The 20300-nt window shown below is 41.0% G+C and overlaps 1 protein-coding gene across 16 annotated transcripts in view; it reads left to right on the plus strand.

Annotated features, from left to right (window-relative positions):
- LTBP1 (latent transforming growth factor beta binding protein 1) overlaps nt 1–20300 on the plus strand; it is a 349094-nt gene that overhangs the window by 198802 nt on the left and 129992 nt on the right. For all 16 annotated transcript variants that reach the window (XM_054727794.1, XM_054727797.1, XM_054727796.1 and 13 more), the window contains 2 exons: nt 10025–10127; nt 14870–14941. In XM_054727794.1, coding sequence (XP_054583769.1) covers nt 10025–10127; nt 14870–14941 — 175 coding nt within the window. The remainder of the gene's footprint in view (nt 1–10024; nt 10128–14869; nt 14942–20300) is intronic.

Genomic DNA, 20300 nt, shown 5'->3' on the forward strand with positions numbered 1-20300 from the left:
TTGTTTTGCTGCAAGGAAAGGGTAATAGGATATTAGCACGTCAGAAATATAGTCATGACAATACTTACTCTTTTTGCAGTTTAAGAATAGCAAGACACACATGTATCACAACCTGGTAGACTTGACTATTGACATGCTCAAATCATTGTAGAGGTGGATAAAACGGGCAGCCCACATTTCATCATTTCTTTAGAAAAGATGTCAATCAGAAGTTTCACGCTTAAGAGTTATTTCCCTTTGTATGTTACTTTAAAACCGTTTTTGTCTTGGTGTAACTTTTAAAATACCGTTTCATAAACTGAAGTAGTTGTCTGGAATTCCTTGAAGCCCATGGTTTGGCTTCAGCAGACTTTAAACAAATACACTCTCAGAAATCGATGTGGATACATTTCCAGCAGTTAATGCCCCCGTCACAGTCCATACTTTATAAAATCAATAGCCTGAAATATCAGAGGATTAGGGTTGTATCAGATACCTCAAAATACCTAATGTTGTTTTAATTACTCTAACAAAAGAAAGCTGGGTGGATTAAAAAAACAACAACCAACCTTGCTTATGAAGAATGTTCTGCTCAAGCCAAAGCAAATTTTTTACAAGTTCTTTTAGAAAATCTGGAAGTATTTAAGCGTTTTCCTCTTCTTCTTATGAGACAATGCTTGTTAGCCTGCCAGTGCTCCATCATACACTATTCTCCTTCATGACAACGGGCCTTTAGAACAAGTTGATCAAATAATGTTGCCGTAGCTGCATTAGTGATAGGGTTCAGAGATTTGGACTCTCTTTCTTATTGGCACACGGATATAAACATATTTAATGTTCTTGTACATGGACATTGAAGAGCTCTCAGGGGGGTTTTCAGTTTAATTTGGAGCTATAGTTTGTCCAGAGGCTAGAAGAACGCCATTTCCTCGGAAGATGGGCAAAAGTTACTTTGCCAGAGGGGAGATGTGTTTATATCATAGCAAAAAGATTGATGATAGGAACAAAGAAGGGCTGTGACAGAGGTTTGGATTAATCCAACCCATTACATACAGTGAGAACTTTCCCCATAAGGAACCTCATTGTTTTTATTAAAAGAAGTCCAAGATTTCAAAAAATGGCATTCATATCCCTCAACCAGATTCATTGTACTGAGGTTGTAACTTCTGTCTGCCAGAATCCCTCAGAGTTTTATGGCAGAACATTGGAATAAGGTACTTCTGGGTGTGGGTGGAAGCGAGCATGGCAACTGCACAGATGGAATGATTTATGGGACTCTGTGCAGTATGGGTTGATCGACTCTAATGTCACTTGATAATGGTCAAGGCAGACAACATCTGCATCTCTGTAACTGTCTCGAATAATTTTTGATATTTCGCCTATTGATAATGTATCATCCTATATAATAAAAGGCTAATATGCAAATTGATCGAATGGTGGAACGACCGGTTGCTATGACGTGCACTGACAGCTCAATGCAGGAGCTGCCCCCTGGTGGTCAATGGGCTCTCACAAGGGGATTGCTGCTCAGCCAGAAGCCCTGAGCCGGGCTCACAGCTGGTGAGTGCAGCCAGCCTCTCCCGCCTCCTCGTTAGCACAAAGGATGTCCGACTAACAGCATGGGGAGCGGGCCTAAGCCGTCAGTCAGACATCCCCTAAGGGCTCCTGGACTGTAAGAGGGCGCAGGCCGGGCTGAGGGACCCCCCCCCCTCCCCAGAGTGCACGAATCTCGTGCACAGGACCTCTAGTTCATTATAATTAGTTATTATAATATAATCTAGAAAGGAGCCATTGAAGAGCCATGATGACTTTCAGGAAGATAGAGCTGCCTTTTTTGTGTGAGTATAGACTGGTAGGAAATGGGTAGGCAAGAGGTAGGGTAGAGAAGAGGAGGCCCATTCTGGACATCACTTGTCAAGTTGGTCCAGGTCAGAGCATCATGTTAGGACTAGATAACAGGTGACATTATGGAATCTAGTGTATCAATCTGGCAGGCAGGTAACATTTAAGGAACACTGACCTTCACTGGCTTGCCATGACACAGGACACCGTTCCACCATAGCTCCCAGGGTACCTTCATAAAATCATAGATTTTAGGCACATCAGTGAGTATTAGCAATTAGTCTATCCTTAAAATTTTAACAGTGAGAATGTTAAAGTCCAGAGAAGTAAGTTAATTTGCTTCACGACTTGTATTGAGTTTGTGGTTGGTGAGGACTAAAACTTAGGCTTTTTGGGTTTTACTCCATTGTTCTTTCTGCTATGTCATCCTGGCTCTTAGTTCATCTCTTCTGGGGAAGGAGGATTCACAAGAAACCATGGCTATCTGTATAAGTTGTTTTGGGCTGCCATAACAATATACTGTAGATTGAGTGGCTTAAACAACCAAAATGTATTTTCTCCTAGTTCTGGAGACTGGCAGTCTTAAGATCAAGGTGCTGACAGAGTCATTTCCTGGTAGGTTTCTCTTCTTGGTTCTCAGACACTCACCTTCTTGCTGCACCCTCACCATGGCAAAGGGGGAAAGAGCTCTGGTCTCTTCCTCTCCTTATAAGGACACTAATTCCATCACAAGTCCCCCACCCTCATGATCCCATCTAAACCTAATCGCCTCCTGAAGGCCCCACCTCCTAATACACTTGGGGCCAGGACTTTGACATATGAATTGGGGGGGAGGAGCACACAAACATTCAGTCTACAACCCTAGCCGAACCTGAAAGGACAGATATATTCTCTGGGATCTGTGTTAGGAAGCTCTATGTTCTCCAGTGTCTTATGATTGGGCCATGATGCTTACAGGGAGGAGATGCAGAGTGGGCTCCACTATTTTGGCTTCATAATCTTGGTCTTCTGGCACCAAAACATGGTACATGACCAGAAAGATCTTGCTGTTCCTGAAGTAAAATTTTCTGCTGTTTTTGAACATTGATTTTACTGGTTGAATTATTGTAATTCAGAGACACCAGGTCGTGCTTCTTGAGTAGAATTAAGATGAAATTCGAATAATTACAAATCCTTCACAGCATTTATTCTCTGAGCATTTCTTTATTAGCCAGAACACTTTTGTGAAGACCTGAACATTTTAAGGAAAATCTTAAGAATACCTTATTTTTCTTATTTCTATGTCTATCTGAACTATTTATTTACATATCTCTTCTTTGTAAGTTGACCCTGGGACATTGTATATCGAGTAACTGTTAGATTCCTCGGTCCTTTGTTTTTAAATGAGGGCCCTGGAGGAAGGAGTCTAATACTGCGAGTGAGCTTCATGCATGCTGGCTATATACACTGAGTGGCCAGATTATTATGATCTCTGAACACATAGTAATCTGGCCACTCAGTGTATATCCTATATAATAAAAGGCTAATATGAAAATTGTCCCCTCGACCAGGAGTTCGACCAGCAGGCAGGCCGGCCAACCACCCATGTCCCCTCCCCCTGGCCAGGCTGGCCGGACCCCACCCATGCACGAATTCATGCACCAGCCCTCACACACACACACACACACACACACACACACACACACACACACACACACTGAGTGGCCAGATTATTATGCGTTCAGAGATCATAATAATCTGGCCACTCAGTGTATGGCTGTTTTATGTAGAATCTGTCTCTTGTGTATTTTATCTCAGTCCTCTTGAGAGCTCTGTGAAAATGGACATTTTTAGTTCTATTTTATCAAGGAGGAAATAGGCAAGGGTTGAGATTTTTGCCCAAGGTCATGTAGGTGGTAATTGGACCCATGTTGGTCCAACTTCAAAAGCTATGTCTTGTCATTTTCTCAGCTACTGTTATCTCTACACTTCCTTTTATGGGGCCCACAGGGAACATGATTGTGTGGAAAGGTCAAGTTCTCATTCATAAAGCACTAACTCTACTGAACATGGAGATGCCTGGGTGTTTGCTTTGTGTTAGAACATGCCTTGTTAAAAAAAGGAGCTAAATTGTGCTGAACTTAAGTCCCTTCTGCTATTTGTTTGAGAAGAATAACCAATGAGCCTTTGATAATTACTCAATTTCATTTTTTTGTCCTCTGATGATTACTGATCATGTTTACCTTACATATAATTTCTCCCCCCCCATAAATGATATACTGTATCCCAATAATTCTTTTTTTTTTTTTTTTTTACTTTTGAGGGGAATCACCAGATATAAAAATTATACTTTTATAAAAACAATCTTCTCCTCCTCTTTCTTTTCTTCTTTATCCATCTTTCTGTGCCTGCCATTACTTTGAAGATGCCAAATATTTAATTGGAAGCAATCCAAACCTTTTTGCTTTGGGAAAAAAAAAAAACTGGATGTTTCCTTTTCCCTGTCTCCTTTAATCCCCAACTATAAATCGAATCACCTTATTCTCTGTTCTTTGTATTGGGCCTGCCTCTGTCTTTCCTTCTCCTCCTACCCACTCACCTCCTACCCTCTCCTCTCCCTGTTGGTGGTGGGCCCTGGGTGTAGCTAGAGTTGTTCCATCTCTTTGGAATCTCTTTCTCCCCAATACAGCAGTTGAGTCACTGTCTTGTTTCAGCTCCTGCCTAAACATGGTCCTGTGTACTCTTGCAAGGGTTGCAATGAATCAGCATCCCCTTCTTTCATGTGTGACTTCAGTGTAATATTTAGAGACATTTAAAGAAGCTATATACTTTAACATTTTAAGTTTTATTTATTCCATGGTTCAGTGCCATATTCTCTTTGAGAAAACAATCTTTATTCAAACTCAAAATATTTTATCCTTCATTGTATAATGAGAATAAAATAAAAGGAGTTTTATATATATATCTGAGAGAGGTAATTCACAAGAGTATTTTATTATGCAAATCGCCAGCACTTTAACACTTTATAGATTACTAGTGACCTGGTGCACGAAATTCATGCACATTAAAAGGGAATTAATTAGAAGAAATATTTTAATATTGCTTTTTGCCCTTTCTCTATAATAGAAGTGTCAGAGATGAAAGAAAATTAGTAAAATGTATATGAAAATCTTCCTCTTGTCAGAGTCTGGGGCACACCACAGGAACCAGAGTCAAGTCTCCACCCACCCACGTGTGCCTCGAAATTGAGTGAGACCCAGACCCGGCTGGCCCCACCCCCATTGGTCTAGATCCAGACCTGGCCGGCCCCACCCCCATCAAGCCCTGGGAGGGGGCGTGGCCTCAGGTCGCCTGGCCCCGGCTGGGGGGCGCGCCTTGTGGTCCCCTGGCCCAGGGCAGGGGGCACAGCCTGAGGTCCCCCGTCAAGCCCCGCCAGGCCTCAGGTCCCCTGTCAAACCCTGAATGGCGGGAGGCATGACCTGAGGTCCCCTGTCAAGCCCTGAATGGCAGGGGGCACTTCCTGAGGTCCCCTGTCAAGCCCCACCAGGTGGGAGGCGCAGCCTCAGGTCCCTGCTGATTGCTCGTTAAGGCTCGTTATGGGAACTCGGTCTCTGCTGTGGGCGCAGCCATCTTGTGTTACGGAATCCCTGCCTCCGCTGTGGGCACAGCCATTTTTGTTACAGTGTGATGGTCAATTTGCATATTCCCTCTTTATTTGATAGGATACTCACACAGCACAAGAGCTGAGGGGACGAATGGAGAGTCAGCCTACATGCTGCTTTCCAAAGGCTATGTCCTAGTGCAGAACACATCCCAAAGGGTCACCTTTTTCTAGTTTCCACAGAGGGGTAAAGGCAGCCCTGCTTGATATGAATCAATATTACTACAATCCTTTGAAGTTGGGATTATTGTCCCGTTACTAGCACAGAGAGGCTGGACTATCTGTTGAACATCTCACTGCTCATCAGAGAGAACTGGAATTTACATCCAGGTCTAATGAGTCAGTTCAGTTCTTCTTTCTCTTTCCCATGGTCAGATCTTCCTTCCCCAGAACGTGGCCCTGTGCAGCAAACATTCCTGGAGTGAGGATGTGTAGGTACCAGTAGTTTTATGGTATGAAAATTAAATCTCCAGTATTTATCACAACCTCTTCAAGTTATTGTTCATCTTTGAAGCAACTCCAGTGGTGAGTTTTTAATTAACAAAAATTGTAAGCCTTGGTTGCCAAATAAGTTTCGAGCTATCATTCCAGCTTATGTATTTAGAGGGAGCTCTAAAAACATTTGTAATCACAGGTTGACCAGGAAAGTACTATGGCACTATCCCAAAATTGAGGATGAAGTCTACTGATAAGTGTTCTCAATCAGGTCAAGATTTAGAAAAGTACATTATCTTGCAATCTGTTAATTTGTAACTTTTCAAAATTGAAGGTTTTCACACCATAATGTAATAATTTTGTGTTATAGCATGGATGTTCGTGAAGTAATTCCAACGATTCTCGAATAGCTTCACCTTCTGAGGCATGGTGCTAAAGCAGATATAACAATAGGAAGGGTCAAAGAGTCATTTTCATGCACCCAGTTTTCTAAGAATCATGGTCACTGTACTGGTTAATCAGGGTCAGGAGTATCTCTATTTGTGTTGTGTGTTTTTTTCTTTTCCATATAGTTTGCATAATCCTGTAGGAGGAGGCTCAGACTGGAGTGAGCATTACTAGAGCTGTTGATGAGTGAGGAAGTAAGACAAAAGAGGTGGTTAGGAGTGCATCTGACATGGTCCTGTTATAGATGTGAGAGCAGCAGAGGTACTTGAGATTGGCTCTAGAGTCTACTAATTTACATTTCCTAAATCATAATCAGTATATATTGAACGTAGAACCCTAGACCTGACAGACACCATAGAGACATCTGCTTTATATTCTGGGCATCCCTGAGAGGTGTTCGCCCAGGCTGTGCTCCGAGTGAAGATGTCAGTATCTTCCATTGTTCCATTGTTGAGGGGCGTTAAATGTTGAAATGGTTTCCTGCTTAATGAGTTGGATCCTCTCTTCCTGTGACTTGCAGCCGCGAGTCCTACTAATACCTTCACCATGTAACTAGCTTTAAGCAACACGTTTTAACATATCTGAACTCTGCCATCATGGCTACAGGTAGTGTTTGTTATTTCTACTTCCTTTAATTGATACCCACAGGGCATGTTTGCCAGAACCTTCATGGTTCCCTTTGCACTGCTCTACGTGGGGTCATGCATTTGCAGAATCCTAGCATGGGCGTGTGGAGTCATAGTGTCCCCCAATCTGCAGCTCGGAGTCGTGTGAATTGGGCGGGGGCGGAAGCTATAGCACATAGCTCACTTGACAGGATAGAATTTTCTTTCTGACTTGAAATAGCTGAACATTGGGTTGTAAGTGTAGCATGCTTCTCCTGGATTGCTTATGCGCAAGGTATGCCGTGAAATGAGAGACTGGCTTTCTTTGAAAATGTGGTGAATGATTCACATAGGAGAAATTCCACTTGTGTTTTTCACTTGTAAAACTCACCTCAATCTGGGCATAAAAATGTCGTTAGGCAGAAGCAGTCTGTGTCCATGTAATTATGTCTCATGGAGAAGGAGAACCCTCCCATCTGAGAGGACATTCTGAATTCCAGCATCCTCTTCTATGTGGTCTCTCCCATGTGGCCTTTCGGCATGGGGGAGAGAAGATCTTTCCTCTGCCTTCTTTTCCTCTAAATATTTCCCACATCCAGGGAGGACCTAGCGGTATTGGGTAGTCTCATGTGAGCGCCCTGAGTACGGCCACAAAGATCTCTCGGGTGGAGTTTCTGGCCACACGTGGAAAGCTCTTCAGAGCTCAAACACTACAGGGGTCTGTACCTAGAACTTAGTGCCCTGCTGTGAGCCTGCCTTCATCCCTGGCAGCCTGTTCTCACGCGGTGCAGACCCAGTTTTGGGAAGAACACACAGTGTCTGGTACCACCTACACGGCCGTTTATTTCATCGCTTTGGAAGGCTTGTGCTGCTCTTGGCTGTGGACCTGCAAAAGCAAAGCCATGGGATAAAGCGGCCCGAGTCCTGTAACGAAAACCTGGTACCTTCTGTGAGGCCCGGGAGAGAGAAATGGTTTATTTTCGCCGTACCCAATCAAACATTCTAGGAATCCCAGGTGAAAAGGGGATTTTAACTGCTACTAAACGTTCGAGCATACAAAATCAGCAAGTGTTGAGCGTTTTGCTTGACGAAGAGAAGAACCCGAAGAGCCTGATACAACAATGATCAACATGGGATGTGCCCTGGTGTCTCACAGAAGTCTGAGGGATAAAACTGGAACGACAGCAGATCGCAACAGTGGAGACCGCTGGGTCCTTCTTTAAAATATTTTTTTCAATTGCAGTTTATATTCAATATTCTGTTGTATTAGTCTCAGGTGGTTAGATAGTCATATACTTCACAAAGTGTTCCCCCGAGATGTGCAGTACTCACCCAGCACCATTCATAGTTATTACAGTCTATTGACTATATTCCCTATGCTCTAGCTAAACCCCTGTGACTATTCTGTAACTACCAGCTTGTACTTCTCGATCCCTTCACCTTTTCTTAACATGGCCATTGTGTTGCTAGTCTTGTGCCTGGAGCATCACTGCCTCTTTCTTCCTTGCCTTGCATTTCACATTGCAGCCTCTGAGAGTAAACCGAAGGAGTCTGGGTACTACTGGAAGCAGCCAGTCTGTGCTTTTCTTCTCTCAGGTTCTCCGTTTGTTCATGTGTTCCCTCTCTCTCTCTCTCTCACCATGTTCCAGCTTTGGAGAGCACACAACCTCCTGCCAGAATCATTAAAAACCATAAAAAAACACACACAACCTAATGACTTCAAAGCTATGATGTAACTAAAAATTCATGAACGGTGCAGGGCCACCTCTGGCTTCGTTTTTCAATTTGGTCACTTAGCGCCGCAGTCAGAATGCTGCATGCCCGGACCCGTGGGAAGGAAGGCTGTCCCTGGAGGCTGCCAGGTGACAGTGTGTCCGCCCTGCTGCCCTTGGAAGGTGCACCACCTGCCCGACTTTCTGCCAGTGTCCCGCTCACTGGCCTCTGTGCACTGGCTGATTTCCATTGCTTTTCACAGAGCCACTGCTCGCCTGGGTGGGTGGCAACTGGTCCCTCCCTCCCTCCCTCCCTTCCTTCCTCCCTCCCTCCCTCCCTCCCTCCATCGAGCATTTATTGAGCATTTGCGATGTGCACTGTGCACTGGAATATAAAGGTAAATAAGATACGTCTACATGCAAGTAAAATGCATTGCAGAAGCTGTGGAACTGTGAGAAACGTGCCGGAGGACAGAGGAGGGAGGAGCTTGCTAAAACGGAGGAGACACGAGGCTTCCCGTGATGGTTCCTCAGAGTTGGGGCTCATGGGATAAGAAAGTTTCTCCGGAAAAAGGAAAAAGGGAGGGCCATCAGAGAGAGAAGGAACAGCTTTCGGAAAGACAGTTTAGAGAACTGTAGTCTTTTGGGATGCCTGAGGATGGGTGTAGGGAGATGAAGGGGGCAGAGAGGAGGTCAGAAAAGCTGTCTTCGGCAGGCATAGGAAGGACCTTCTGTGTCATGCTAGGGCGTTTGCAGCCTTCAGACAGTGGGAGTCACTGACGGTGTTTCATCCGTGGAGGAATGTGGTCAGATTTGTCTTTGGAAAGATGACTCTTGTGCGAGCTGATCCGGCTCAGCCAGTGAGCATTTCGTGTATTGTCCTCTCTGTTCTTTCCCTGCCCGGGCCATGGGGTTACGGGGAGACCCACAGCCCCTTGTAGATGGGATCTGTGCCACATTCTCAAGGTTTACACACCTGCCCTGCCCTTAGAGAGCTGTTTCCTGATGATCCACTGATAGCTGAAACTAAAACTTTAAAGGTTTATATTGACCTTTTACATTTTCAGGTTCTATTAAGAGAAACAAAGGCTCGGAAACGTAAGTTTTATAAAGCGCTCTGAACAGTGACAGATTCTCGTAAGACTAGCAATGCCAGGAAGCTCTAGAAAGTATGCCTGTTCATTTCAGTGTGGTCTCGATTCCGTCGTGGTGTGCTGTTTTGAAGTTTTAGAGGTGTTTTTCCCCTCTCTAATTCCGTTGATAACAACGTGACTGTTTTATAATGTGGCTGAAGCTCAGCCGTGCTCTGGAGCGGGGCGTCCTGCACTCAATTAACCTGCGTATTTCACACCCCATCATTGCAGTGTGGCAAAGCGCTCCCTGGCCTCTCCAAGCAGGAGGACTGCTGTGGAACCGTGGGGACCTCCTGGGGCTTTCACAAATGCCAGAAATGCCCCAAGAAGCCATGTAAGTGACATGTCATCTTTCCTTTGCAGGTTAATGTAGCACATCTGTTACCTTACGATCACTGTTTTAATGGTGGGACTTCGATTTTCAAAGAACGCTTATTGAATTGTAGAACATTGTGCAAAAACCTGAACTTCCAGAAACCTTACAGGTCTGAGAAAAGTTTTATATCCATTCTGTTTAATATATATATATATATATATATATATATATATATATATATACACACACACACACACATACATACACATATTGATTTCAGAGAGGAAGGGAGAGGGAGCGATAGATAGGAACATCAATCATGAGAGAGAATCATTGATCGGTCACCTCCTGCACACCCCCTACTGGGGATTAAGCCACAATCCAGGCATGTGCTCTGACCAGGAATTAAACCACAACCTCCTGGTTCACAGGTCGATGTTCAGCCATCTGAGCCACAACTTTCTGGCCCCATTCTGTTTTTTAATAAGTACAGTTATGAGTTGCCTTCGTCAGTCAGATTACATATTTTTTTAAAAAGTCTTTTAAGAGGTGATATGCTAGAATAAAACAGGCTCTATTTTCTCAGGTGAAGGGAAAACAGGATAGCTTTTAAGATGATAATTGCATGTTTCAAATCCTATAAAAAGTCAGCGCAGTTGTGATTTCTTAGGTTAAATTTCTTAAGTGAAATTTTTATTAACAGCCACAACTTCTGTTGTAGTTTTTGTTATACCATAACTTTTCAAAATTCACTTAAAAAAAAAAAAAAAGAGCTCAAGTGAAGAAATGATTGTTGCTGATTTGTAAAAAGGAAATTTATAGTAACTGGACCCCAGTGCTCTCCCCTTTTCTTCTTACTCATGCTTCTATACTATCACAGTTCTTGGTCACATGGCTGTTGACCCTCACATGCTTTGATTATTCTATAAAATCTGTTCTCCAGAACCTATTGATGGAAATAAGTCCAGAACCACATCTTTCTGTTACCTTTTTCTCAAATATAGTTTTTATTTTTAGTTTCTGTATGTAGCATTAATTCTGGAAAACTGATTTCTAATACTTTCTTTTTAGAAAAACAAAGGTAACTTGTTTAAAGTGGAGTGTTTTTCCACTTATTCATCACGTTTTTGCCAAGGAAGGGAGTGATACTTTTCTCAGTCATCTTTTTTTGCTTTGTTTAACTGAAGAGTTTTATAGGTGTTTTTTTAAAAAAATGTTTTACACTGCAAGGAATTTCTCATTTGCTTCAATTGAGTGATTTTTATTTGATTTGGTTGATATTCTCAAATGCTTTCGAAACCTCTCTGTTAAGTCTAGAATCTGCCACCTTGAAATCACTGTGGCTCCTTATGTCTGTCTTATAAACTATTCTCCCATCATAGTAACTTGTTTTGAATAATTGTCTCTCATTTAGACTTCCTTATCTCTCAAACTTGTGTGTTTTCTAAATCTCCTGAAGTTAATTTCACTTAGTATCACTGTTTTGTTGATATTACTGCCTTCTTTTAGAGGACCAATTGGTGGAAATAGCCACTAAAGTTTCTAATAACCTTTATTTAGGGAAAACGTCACACAAATAAGAACATTGAGTACTGCAAGGATGTCCCCAGTGGACTTTCTAGGCTGATTCGAAAATGATGGACAATGTGGATTTCCAGCAAGTGGGTTGAATGTGATGGTCCCTCTTCACTGGCAGATCCATTTGCCTGGAATTATGTTGGGAACCTGATGGAAGGAGCATCTAGGAGACAGTTGATATGGTTTTAAAGAGCCTGGAGTTTGAAGTTAGGTAGAACCTGGGTTAGACTCTCAATTCTCAGTTGCTATTGAGTCCATAGGTCAGGAAAATGAGAGTCTGTATCTAAAATGTTGAAAAAAAATATTGCTTTTTGTTTTAATTGCCTACCCTTCATTGACTGTGTATGTTTGTAGGAATGTTGTGGAGGGTGATATATTTCCTGCTGCTAGGTTTAAAGGACTAAAGAAAGACAAACCCAGTTCTTACAACTTTGTTTTGTGGCCAAGTTTTTCTTCTCCAATACTTTTCTTTCATCTTATACTTATTCTCATTTCTTCCTTTCTCTCTCTCTCTCTCTCTCTCTCTCTCTCTATATATATATATATATATATATATATATATATATATATATATATATCTTTTGCTTAGTTTCTTCTCTTTTCTCTCTTTTTTCCACAACCCAAAATTGCAGGACAGGGGTAATGGGAATCATAGTTTTTGTTTTTGTTTTTTTGCTTTTTAATCCCTAACTTCCACTCCTGACCTTTTTATCTTTCTTACCTAGAATTGTGCCACCTGGGCATAAATTCATCTACTTTATATGGTTTTGATAGCTCTATATTTTAATGTTGGTAATAATTTAGATAGCATGTGAAAGTACAAAGTTGCTAACACTGTTAACTAAAGGCTGATGAAATAAATTCATATGTTGACCCATTTAATTGTATAAAATTGAAGAGACTGGTTCACTGGGGGATGGACAGTGTGGATTATGAATGAAGTAAACCCTTAGCATCTTGGCATTTACTTCGTTTGTGCCTACGTGACTCACTCCCAAGGAACACACTGGGGGTCACGTTCTTCCTGTGTCATGTATAAACTTTCCTTTCCTTGGTTGGCACTGCCCTCTAAATCATACCCCTTCTGGCAGAGAACAGACTTTCCTTGGCTTTACATGCTATGTTTTTGTGTTCCATGTCTTTTTATTTTTTCACTCAAAATAGTCCAGACCTCAGTTTTCAAATGGCTTTTATTTAATGTTCGAAGTTTTTGTTTAGCCACATACAGAAATACCTTTCACTGTGGATCAGTTTTTACTGTGAAATTTTAAATCTGCAGATGATTTCATTCAATAGTCTGTAATCAATTAAAAAAATGGACTTAGCATGAGCAAGTCACTTGCCCCTTAAGAGAGTTTAGAAGAAAATGAACATTGAATCCTAAGCTTAGGAAGACTTCAGGAGATCCTTTGCTCCGCCCCCTGCCTTTGCCTCTCTTTTGCCTTTGAACAGTTCACAGACAGAGCGCCCAGGATCCCTGTGGGCAGTCTGCTCCAGAAGGCTTTGCTGTATGGGAGAAGACTAGACGTTCAGTCAAGGAGGTGAACGGGAAACTCCCCCCATACAGACCTCTCCTTTAACTCACTAATCTCAGATTCCTCACTCTATCCATTTTCTAGCATTTGAAGGACCTGAAGATAGGGGAAATATGGCAAAGAAAGGAAATGAAGGAGGAGAGAAACAACACTAGTACATTCCCTGTTCCATTAGTGCAGAGAATGCAAAATAATTTTATTTTCCATAAGATTTATTTTTTTACTTCAGCTTTCCTTTTTTACTCCTTCTGCAGCTCCTAGCTCCTCTCTCTCTCTCTCTCTCTCTCTCTCTCTCTCTCTCTCTATATATATTGATATATATATATATATATTTAATTTCTTTATTGATTAAGATGTTACATATGTGTCCTTATTGCCCCATTACCCTTCTTATCCGCCCCCCCCACTCATGCCCTCACTCCCCTGTTGTCTGTGTCCATTGGTTAGGCTTATATGCATGCATACAAGTCCTTTGGTTGATCTCTCCCCCTTCTCCCCCCCCTCCCCTACCTTCCCTCTGAGGTTTTTATGGTCTGATTGATGTTTCTCTGTCTCTGGATCTGTTTTTGTTCATCAGTTTATGTTGTTCATTATATTCCATAAATGAGTGAGATCATGTGATATTTATCTTTCTCTGACTGGCTTATTTCACTTACTTCTGCAGGTCTTTTTAGTAGTCTAACCTATTTTGATTACGGCCCATTTTGTATTGTTCATTATCTTTTTAATAAAGAATACTTTATTTCAGGAAATAACAGTGACATGTGTCATTGACATGTGTCTTATCAGGCCCGGTTGCAGGCATTTGTGTACATTATCTCTAAACTCCACAGCAACCCTGCCATGGTCGGTAGAGGTGATACTCGCATTGCACGGAGTTGCCATTTGAAGCCCAGGAAGCGTTGTTTCCCAAGGTCGCAGAGTATTGCTGGGCAGAACCTAGGTCTCCGTGGTTCCAGAAATTACACTATTTCAACTCTGGTTTCACTTTAGAGTGTCAGATTTCAGCGAGTAGGGTTTTGGTAAATTGGTGACTGCAGCATTCATACCGCTGATGAGTTTTCCGAGTGATTAAGTCCATACAACTGATCCCAGCTTCTTCTCCTCATCTCCTGTTCTTTCCGGAATTTGTATTAGTAAGAATCAGCTCATAACTAGAATACGCGATCCTGCAATTAAGGCGAGCAGACGATGCATTGCACTGGGACACTTTTGAGAGTGAAATGGAGTATTCATGAACTTTGCTGGAACATCAGGCATAACTCAGGAGTGTCCCAGGAAGACTAGCTTGTAGTCACCCAAACCCACAATAAGAAAATTCAAGCGCCTGTAGCAATCGTTGGGGAGGAAGCGATCCTTTGTAATATAAATAAGGAATAACTGGAATAAAATATAAAAGTCTTATGATTCTCCCATTTAACATAATCAGCATTTATGGACAAATAATTGGGACTATGTCTAATGCAAAATATGAAGTATACTGACAAACTAGGATAATGTGAAATAAATTAGTATACATTGAATTGGTATCTTAGAAATGAGTAAGACCACTAATGCCTAAAGTGGCTCTGGTTATCACATATAATAGTTTAGGATTGTAAGAATTAAAACTAAGCACATAACAAAGAATTATTTCTTCCCTTACAGCTTATCATGGATATAACCAAATGATGGAATGTCTACAAGGCTATAAGAGGGTTAACAACACCTTTTGTCAAGGTAAGGTTAACAGAATTCATTGGAATGGACTCACAGTTGTTTTGGCTTTTAGAAACCTGAGTTGTTTGGCCACGCTTTGCTCATTAGCCCAGCAGGTGAGGTCATACGGTGACCCACCTCTTGCTCACTCCATTTAGCTATGCGGAAATACAAGGGTATAGTGTAAGGTTGCTAGAACAGCTTCACTACCATGTAAACTTTATGGAACTTTCTTTCCTTCTATTAATTTGCAATGAAATCCACAGGAGATTGGATTACATTATGGATCGCTTAGTGGTCTCCATGCTAGTAACCTTCCATCCATGCATGGGCGCATGTGTGTGTACACATGAGCACATGCATGTGTACACACGAGCACATGCATGCACCTAGCAGTACTACTTCTTTGCTGACACATGATTGGGCAGCAGGGTTCCCTTAGTGTTGCTGGCTACCTTGAAGTGTCTAGGTGTTAAACATCAGAGTGAACACACGTTAGCCAGGTAGTGGGTAAAACTAGGTAGCTAAATGTGACAGGTCCTGAGTGCTTTTGCTCAATTTATTTTGAACCCACAGCAGAGTTGTACAAGCAGGGAGAGCCTCAGAGGTCATTTAGCCCAGTGTCAACACTTTGCAAACGAAGGACGTTGAAGCTCAGGCTGGTTAAGCGGCTTTCCTGTGGCTAAGTACATAGAGCTGAGGTTGTAACTCAGGTGTCCCAATACCGAGTTTAGTACCCATTGAGGATAACACATTCTGTTTGTTATTTTGTGGGATGTGCACTTAATGCTCCTAATATCCCCTTACGTGTCCAGGATGAAAATGTTGCTATTAGTTACTGGACTATGTGTACATTGAAATAAACAGGAACAGCTTCCAAGAGACTGGACCAAAATCCATGTCAAAAATGTAGCATATGTCTCCGACTTGTGGTCTGGGGCTCTGTTTGTAACACAGTAGACTAAGGTAATGTTATAAATTATAGAAATGGTTCTTGTCAAAGAAATATCTTAATTAACTGGGAATTTTCTCGAGTAAATTATTCCATACTGCATCTGTGTAGCTTTTATGATTTGTAGAGCTTTCACTGACTTAAATAATTTTTTTGAAATGCACATACCATGTTTTTTAAAAATTTCACCTTAAAATATTATAAGCCCTGGTCATATATGAGGAATTTTGGGAAAGTTAGAATTACTGATCAAGGAGAGGATGTCCAAGGCACTTTTTGAAGAATGTCTGCAAACCTCAGTGACACAGGAATAGTGGAGTAATCAACATTATGTGTGTGTCAGCAGAATTTAAAATATTAGTGAAAGATTGTATTAAATGGATGAAAGATGGAATTAAATGGAAGGAAGAATGAGTAGGTTAAATAAATGAATAGATGGCTAAGTGTATAAACTACAGTGTAAACCAAGTTATAATTTCACAGATTTGGATAAAAATCTCTATAAAAAGCCCAACTCTATTTTAGGATGTATTAGTAGAAGCAGAATGAGCAGGGCATCAGAAGTAATGACTTTGCACTCTGTCAGTCAGACCAAATTTGGGGTTTGGGTATTCGTGTATTCGTGTTCATTATCTTTTGGCTAATAAGGTCAACCAAGCTTGTGAAGGGCCTCAAAACCTGAGAGTGTTTAGCGTGGAGAAGTGCAGACCAAAGACAAATATAACGGCTGATTTATAAACATGCCTTACATGTTTGTAAATGCGCCTTTAAATGTTTGATTAACTGTCTTACAAACAAGACTTTCATGAGTTGCTTCAAAAGCCAAAGTCAATAGAATGGAGCGACAAGGAGGCATATTTAGAACGACAAGTAATCTCTGCCATGGAATAGCATTCCCCAGCATTGTACGGAAATGCCTTTGGAAGTACTGAGCTTCCTGCGCATAGACGTGACCCAACAGATCCTTAACTATTGGCCAGGATGCTTTAGGGAATTTCTATCCTGTGCAGCACCCGAGGTTAGATGACCCTTGGGTACGCCCCAGTTCTCTGATGCTCTCATTACTCTGTCTCCTGGGGTGGAGGCTGTGCATGAGAAGAAAGAAGCGACATCTTGGTGTGTCACACAAGTTTTAGCCCCTCGACATGTCGTTTCCTGAAGTCTCCTCTGTGATTAGGCCTGTCTTCTAATGGCTAATTATTAGAAAGGCTTAAGAGTGACAGATGCTTCTAACTTCTCTGAGTGTTAAATGAGGAAGAATAGGAATGATTTGGGGGGTGGGATAGGATTTAGACATTATTAATCCCAATTAGAAACTGAAGCATAGAGAGAGTAACTTTCTTAAGGTCACACATATGAAAAGAGGCCCAGCCAGGATCAAACTTCCAATTGTTTCTATGTGCAATATGGCCCCCTTTGCCATGTATGCATATATACCTGTAAAGCATTACTGATGTGGATACTCACTAATTGGAACAGAAGATATGCCATGTGTGCTGAACTTAATAGAAGTCAAAGCAGTTAACATTTATAAGGTTTTGTTTAATAACAGAGGATGATTATCTGATATTCCTTCTAACTGGCTGGTTCAAGGTTCTAAGAGTTTGTAGTTATCAAAATACTGTCGAAGTGGAAGTGAAAATTTGCAGGTAGCCACTTGCTATCTCATTTCACACGTTAGAATGGAGAGTCTTTTCCACAGTACTTGCTTGAGGGCTCTTCCCCCTCTCCTGGTGTGGCTGGTATGAAGTGGCCCTTAGCAAGTTTTGTTCACACTGAGCATATCAAACGGTCATTTGCACTGATGGTCAGTAACACCAAATCCTGGCTTATGTTTGTCTCAGGAGGATATTTGCAAAAACAGTGTTATACTTTTTGGCACAGATTGTAGACTTAAGTATCACAGAAAACTCTATTTCACGGTGCCTCAAGAAGCCACCGCTAAATTACACTAGAAGAATGACTCCTAAAATATTATGATTTCATTCCACATAATCTGTTAAAATTGTTTCTGAAAGAAGGGCTTAGTTTCACTCACTCTGTGATATGATTGGTCAGTGAAATGAAACAGAACTTTCTCACGTTACATACGTACCCTCCGTTTTCCTAGAGCCTTGAAGCTTTTTGGTTCTGTTATCCTGCAGTTTTCAAAAGGAGCCCATTCAGCATCTAATTACTTCTGCATTCCACACTGTTCCTACAGTCTCACGTCTTCTCGGCTTACCAAGCACATTTAAAATTAAAGTGATTAATACCTAGAATGACATTATTTTCTCCAATGATACAACTTTCACTAATATGTGCTCAGTAACAAAGAACCAACTGTGCCCGAGTTAATTTGAGGAGCTTTCAAATAATTGCCCTCAAAGTCGGGTGTGTTTTTTTTTTTTCCCCCCTTCTTTCTAGTGGTACTGCAATTATCTTTTCAGAGGAATGATTTATTACATATACACACATGGAGCTCTCAAACTTGCCCTCAACATTTTGGAGTTGTTATCATTTGCTTTGTTTCTCATAACAAACAATGCAGTTCTATTTCCTTGTGGATTGAGAGCGTCATTTGTCATTCCGTGACTATGCTACAGGTCTGATATTGAATGAGAATTAAGTGAAATAATATATCACGGCGATGATGACAATAGGAACCTCATACGCTTATTCTGCTTTACTTGAAAGCTAAGTTTCACCCCGAATTTTGAATACTCTCTCTTATCTGTAACTTTGGTGTGAGATGAGTTATTAAATTAGGTGTAAACCTAAGTTTTAAAAGCAGAATTTATTTCTGAAAGTACTTGGGGCTTGATCTATTTAGTAAAATCTTTTATTAAAAGCAAATATCTCTTTCTTGATTTACTAAAATCACGTGATGCAGGAGTGTTTAGGTATAAAATCAGCTTAGTATTATTTTCTACATTTTTGCATGTGTCCAGGTGCTGTGGGCAATGCCAAAATAAACAACTAGATGGCGTCTACACTTTTATAATCCAGTGTATGTATATTCCATTTTCATAGATAATCTTGAGAACTTTTAAAAATACTCAATACTACACCAACATTAATTGGCATGGGGCTTCTGAGCTGCAGACCTAGGATATGTAATGAATGATGAATAAGACATCGTTCCTGCCCTTGGATTTAGTATAATTAAATCACTTTGAATCAGCAGCATGTAATTTACTTTATTCACTGTCCCAGCTAGCTGGGTTTTAGCTGGCTCCCAGGGAGCCCATGAAAGCAACTATGAGAGAGCTGTCCACATAGCTTTCTTTTGGCATCACTTTATTACACTGGTTATTATGCTTCAATATAACACATGTACAAAACAGATACAGTAGGCACAATAATGCTCATTATCACAACTTTCACTGTAGGGCTCCTTTTAGATAGCTCCTCAAAGTGCATCTGAAATTGAATTTTATTGGGCCCATAGGAAAGATAATGCACGTTGTTTTCAAGGGCATATTTCTGGGTCATGAAATGAGACTCGCCAGTCTTGGTTAACATTCCATATAAGTAAGCCATTCCTGGGACATTTTGGTTATGAAGAGCTTGCCTGGGTTTTAGCTTGCATTTCAGACTTCTTAATGATTCCCTGAAAAGTTGATTGTGACTGCAGTAGGGTGAGCACATGAAGGCTGGTCTTTGAGTGTCTTGAGAAGACTAGAAAGTGCAGGTGAGTCCCTCAAGAAAACCTGCTTGGCTGGAAAAGAGAAGGTGGCCTATGGCATGTGCTGGGATAACACAGACAGGCATGGTAAGATGAAGTGCTTTGTAACTTTAAGGCAAGGCTCCTATGATTGATTGCATGCACCATGTACAACCGATAGAACAGGCTTTGTGATGCATGCTGGGAAAACAGTGGCACTTCTTTTAACATGGAAATGTCCAAGGACCATTTATGACAACTCGCATATTTAAAAGAAAGTGAATTTGTGCCTTAGATGAGAGTCATCATTTCATAATTATTTTTGAAGGTATAATGTAAATATAGAAAGGGCTTTTCCCCCATACAGTTGTTAGGTATATGAACTTACTGACATTTTATCAATTTCTGCACTCAGCATGGTTTCTTACATCCTATGTTTTCTTCCTAGGTTCTTGTTTTCTTTTGAGGTAGGTTTGCAAGATAAAATACAGGAAAGCAAGTTAAATTTGAATTTCAGATAAACAGCAGATAATTTGGGAGCATACTTACACTAAAATGCATTCATTGTGTACCTGAAATTCAAATTTAACTCGGTGTCCTGTATTTTTATTTGCTAACTGTATATTTTTTAGGTTAGATTCTTTAACATTTCTTTCAGTGAGACTAGCTGAGAAGTGTGAATTTTATATGTCTGAAAACTCCTTTATATGTCTGAAAGCTCTTTATTTTGAGCTCATTTTATGAGACTTGTCAGGTATACAATTCTAGGTTAACAGTTTGTT

This window comes from Eptesicus fuscus, chromosome 16 (assembly GCF_027574615.1).
Source record: "Eptesicus fuscus isolate TK198812 chromosome 16, DD_ASM_mEF_20220401, whole genome shotgun sequence".
In the NCBI taxonomy this organism is placed as follows: Eukaryota; Metazoa; Chordata; class Mammalia; order Chiroptera; family Vespertilionidae; genus Eptesicus; species Eptesicus fuscus.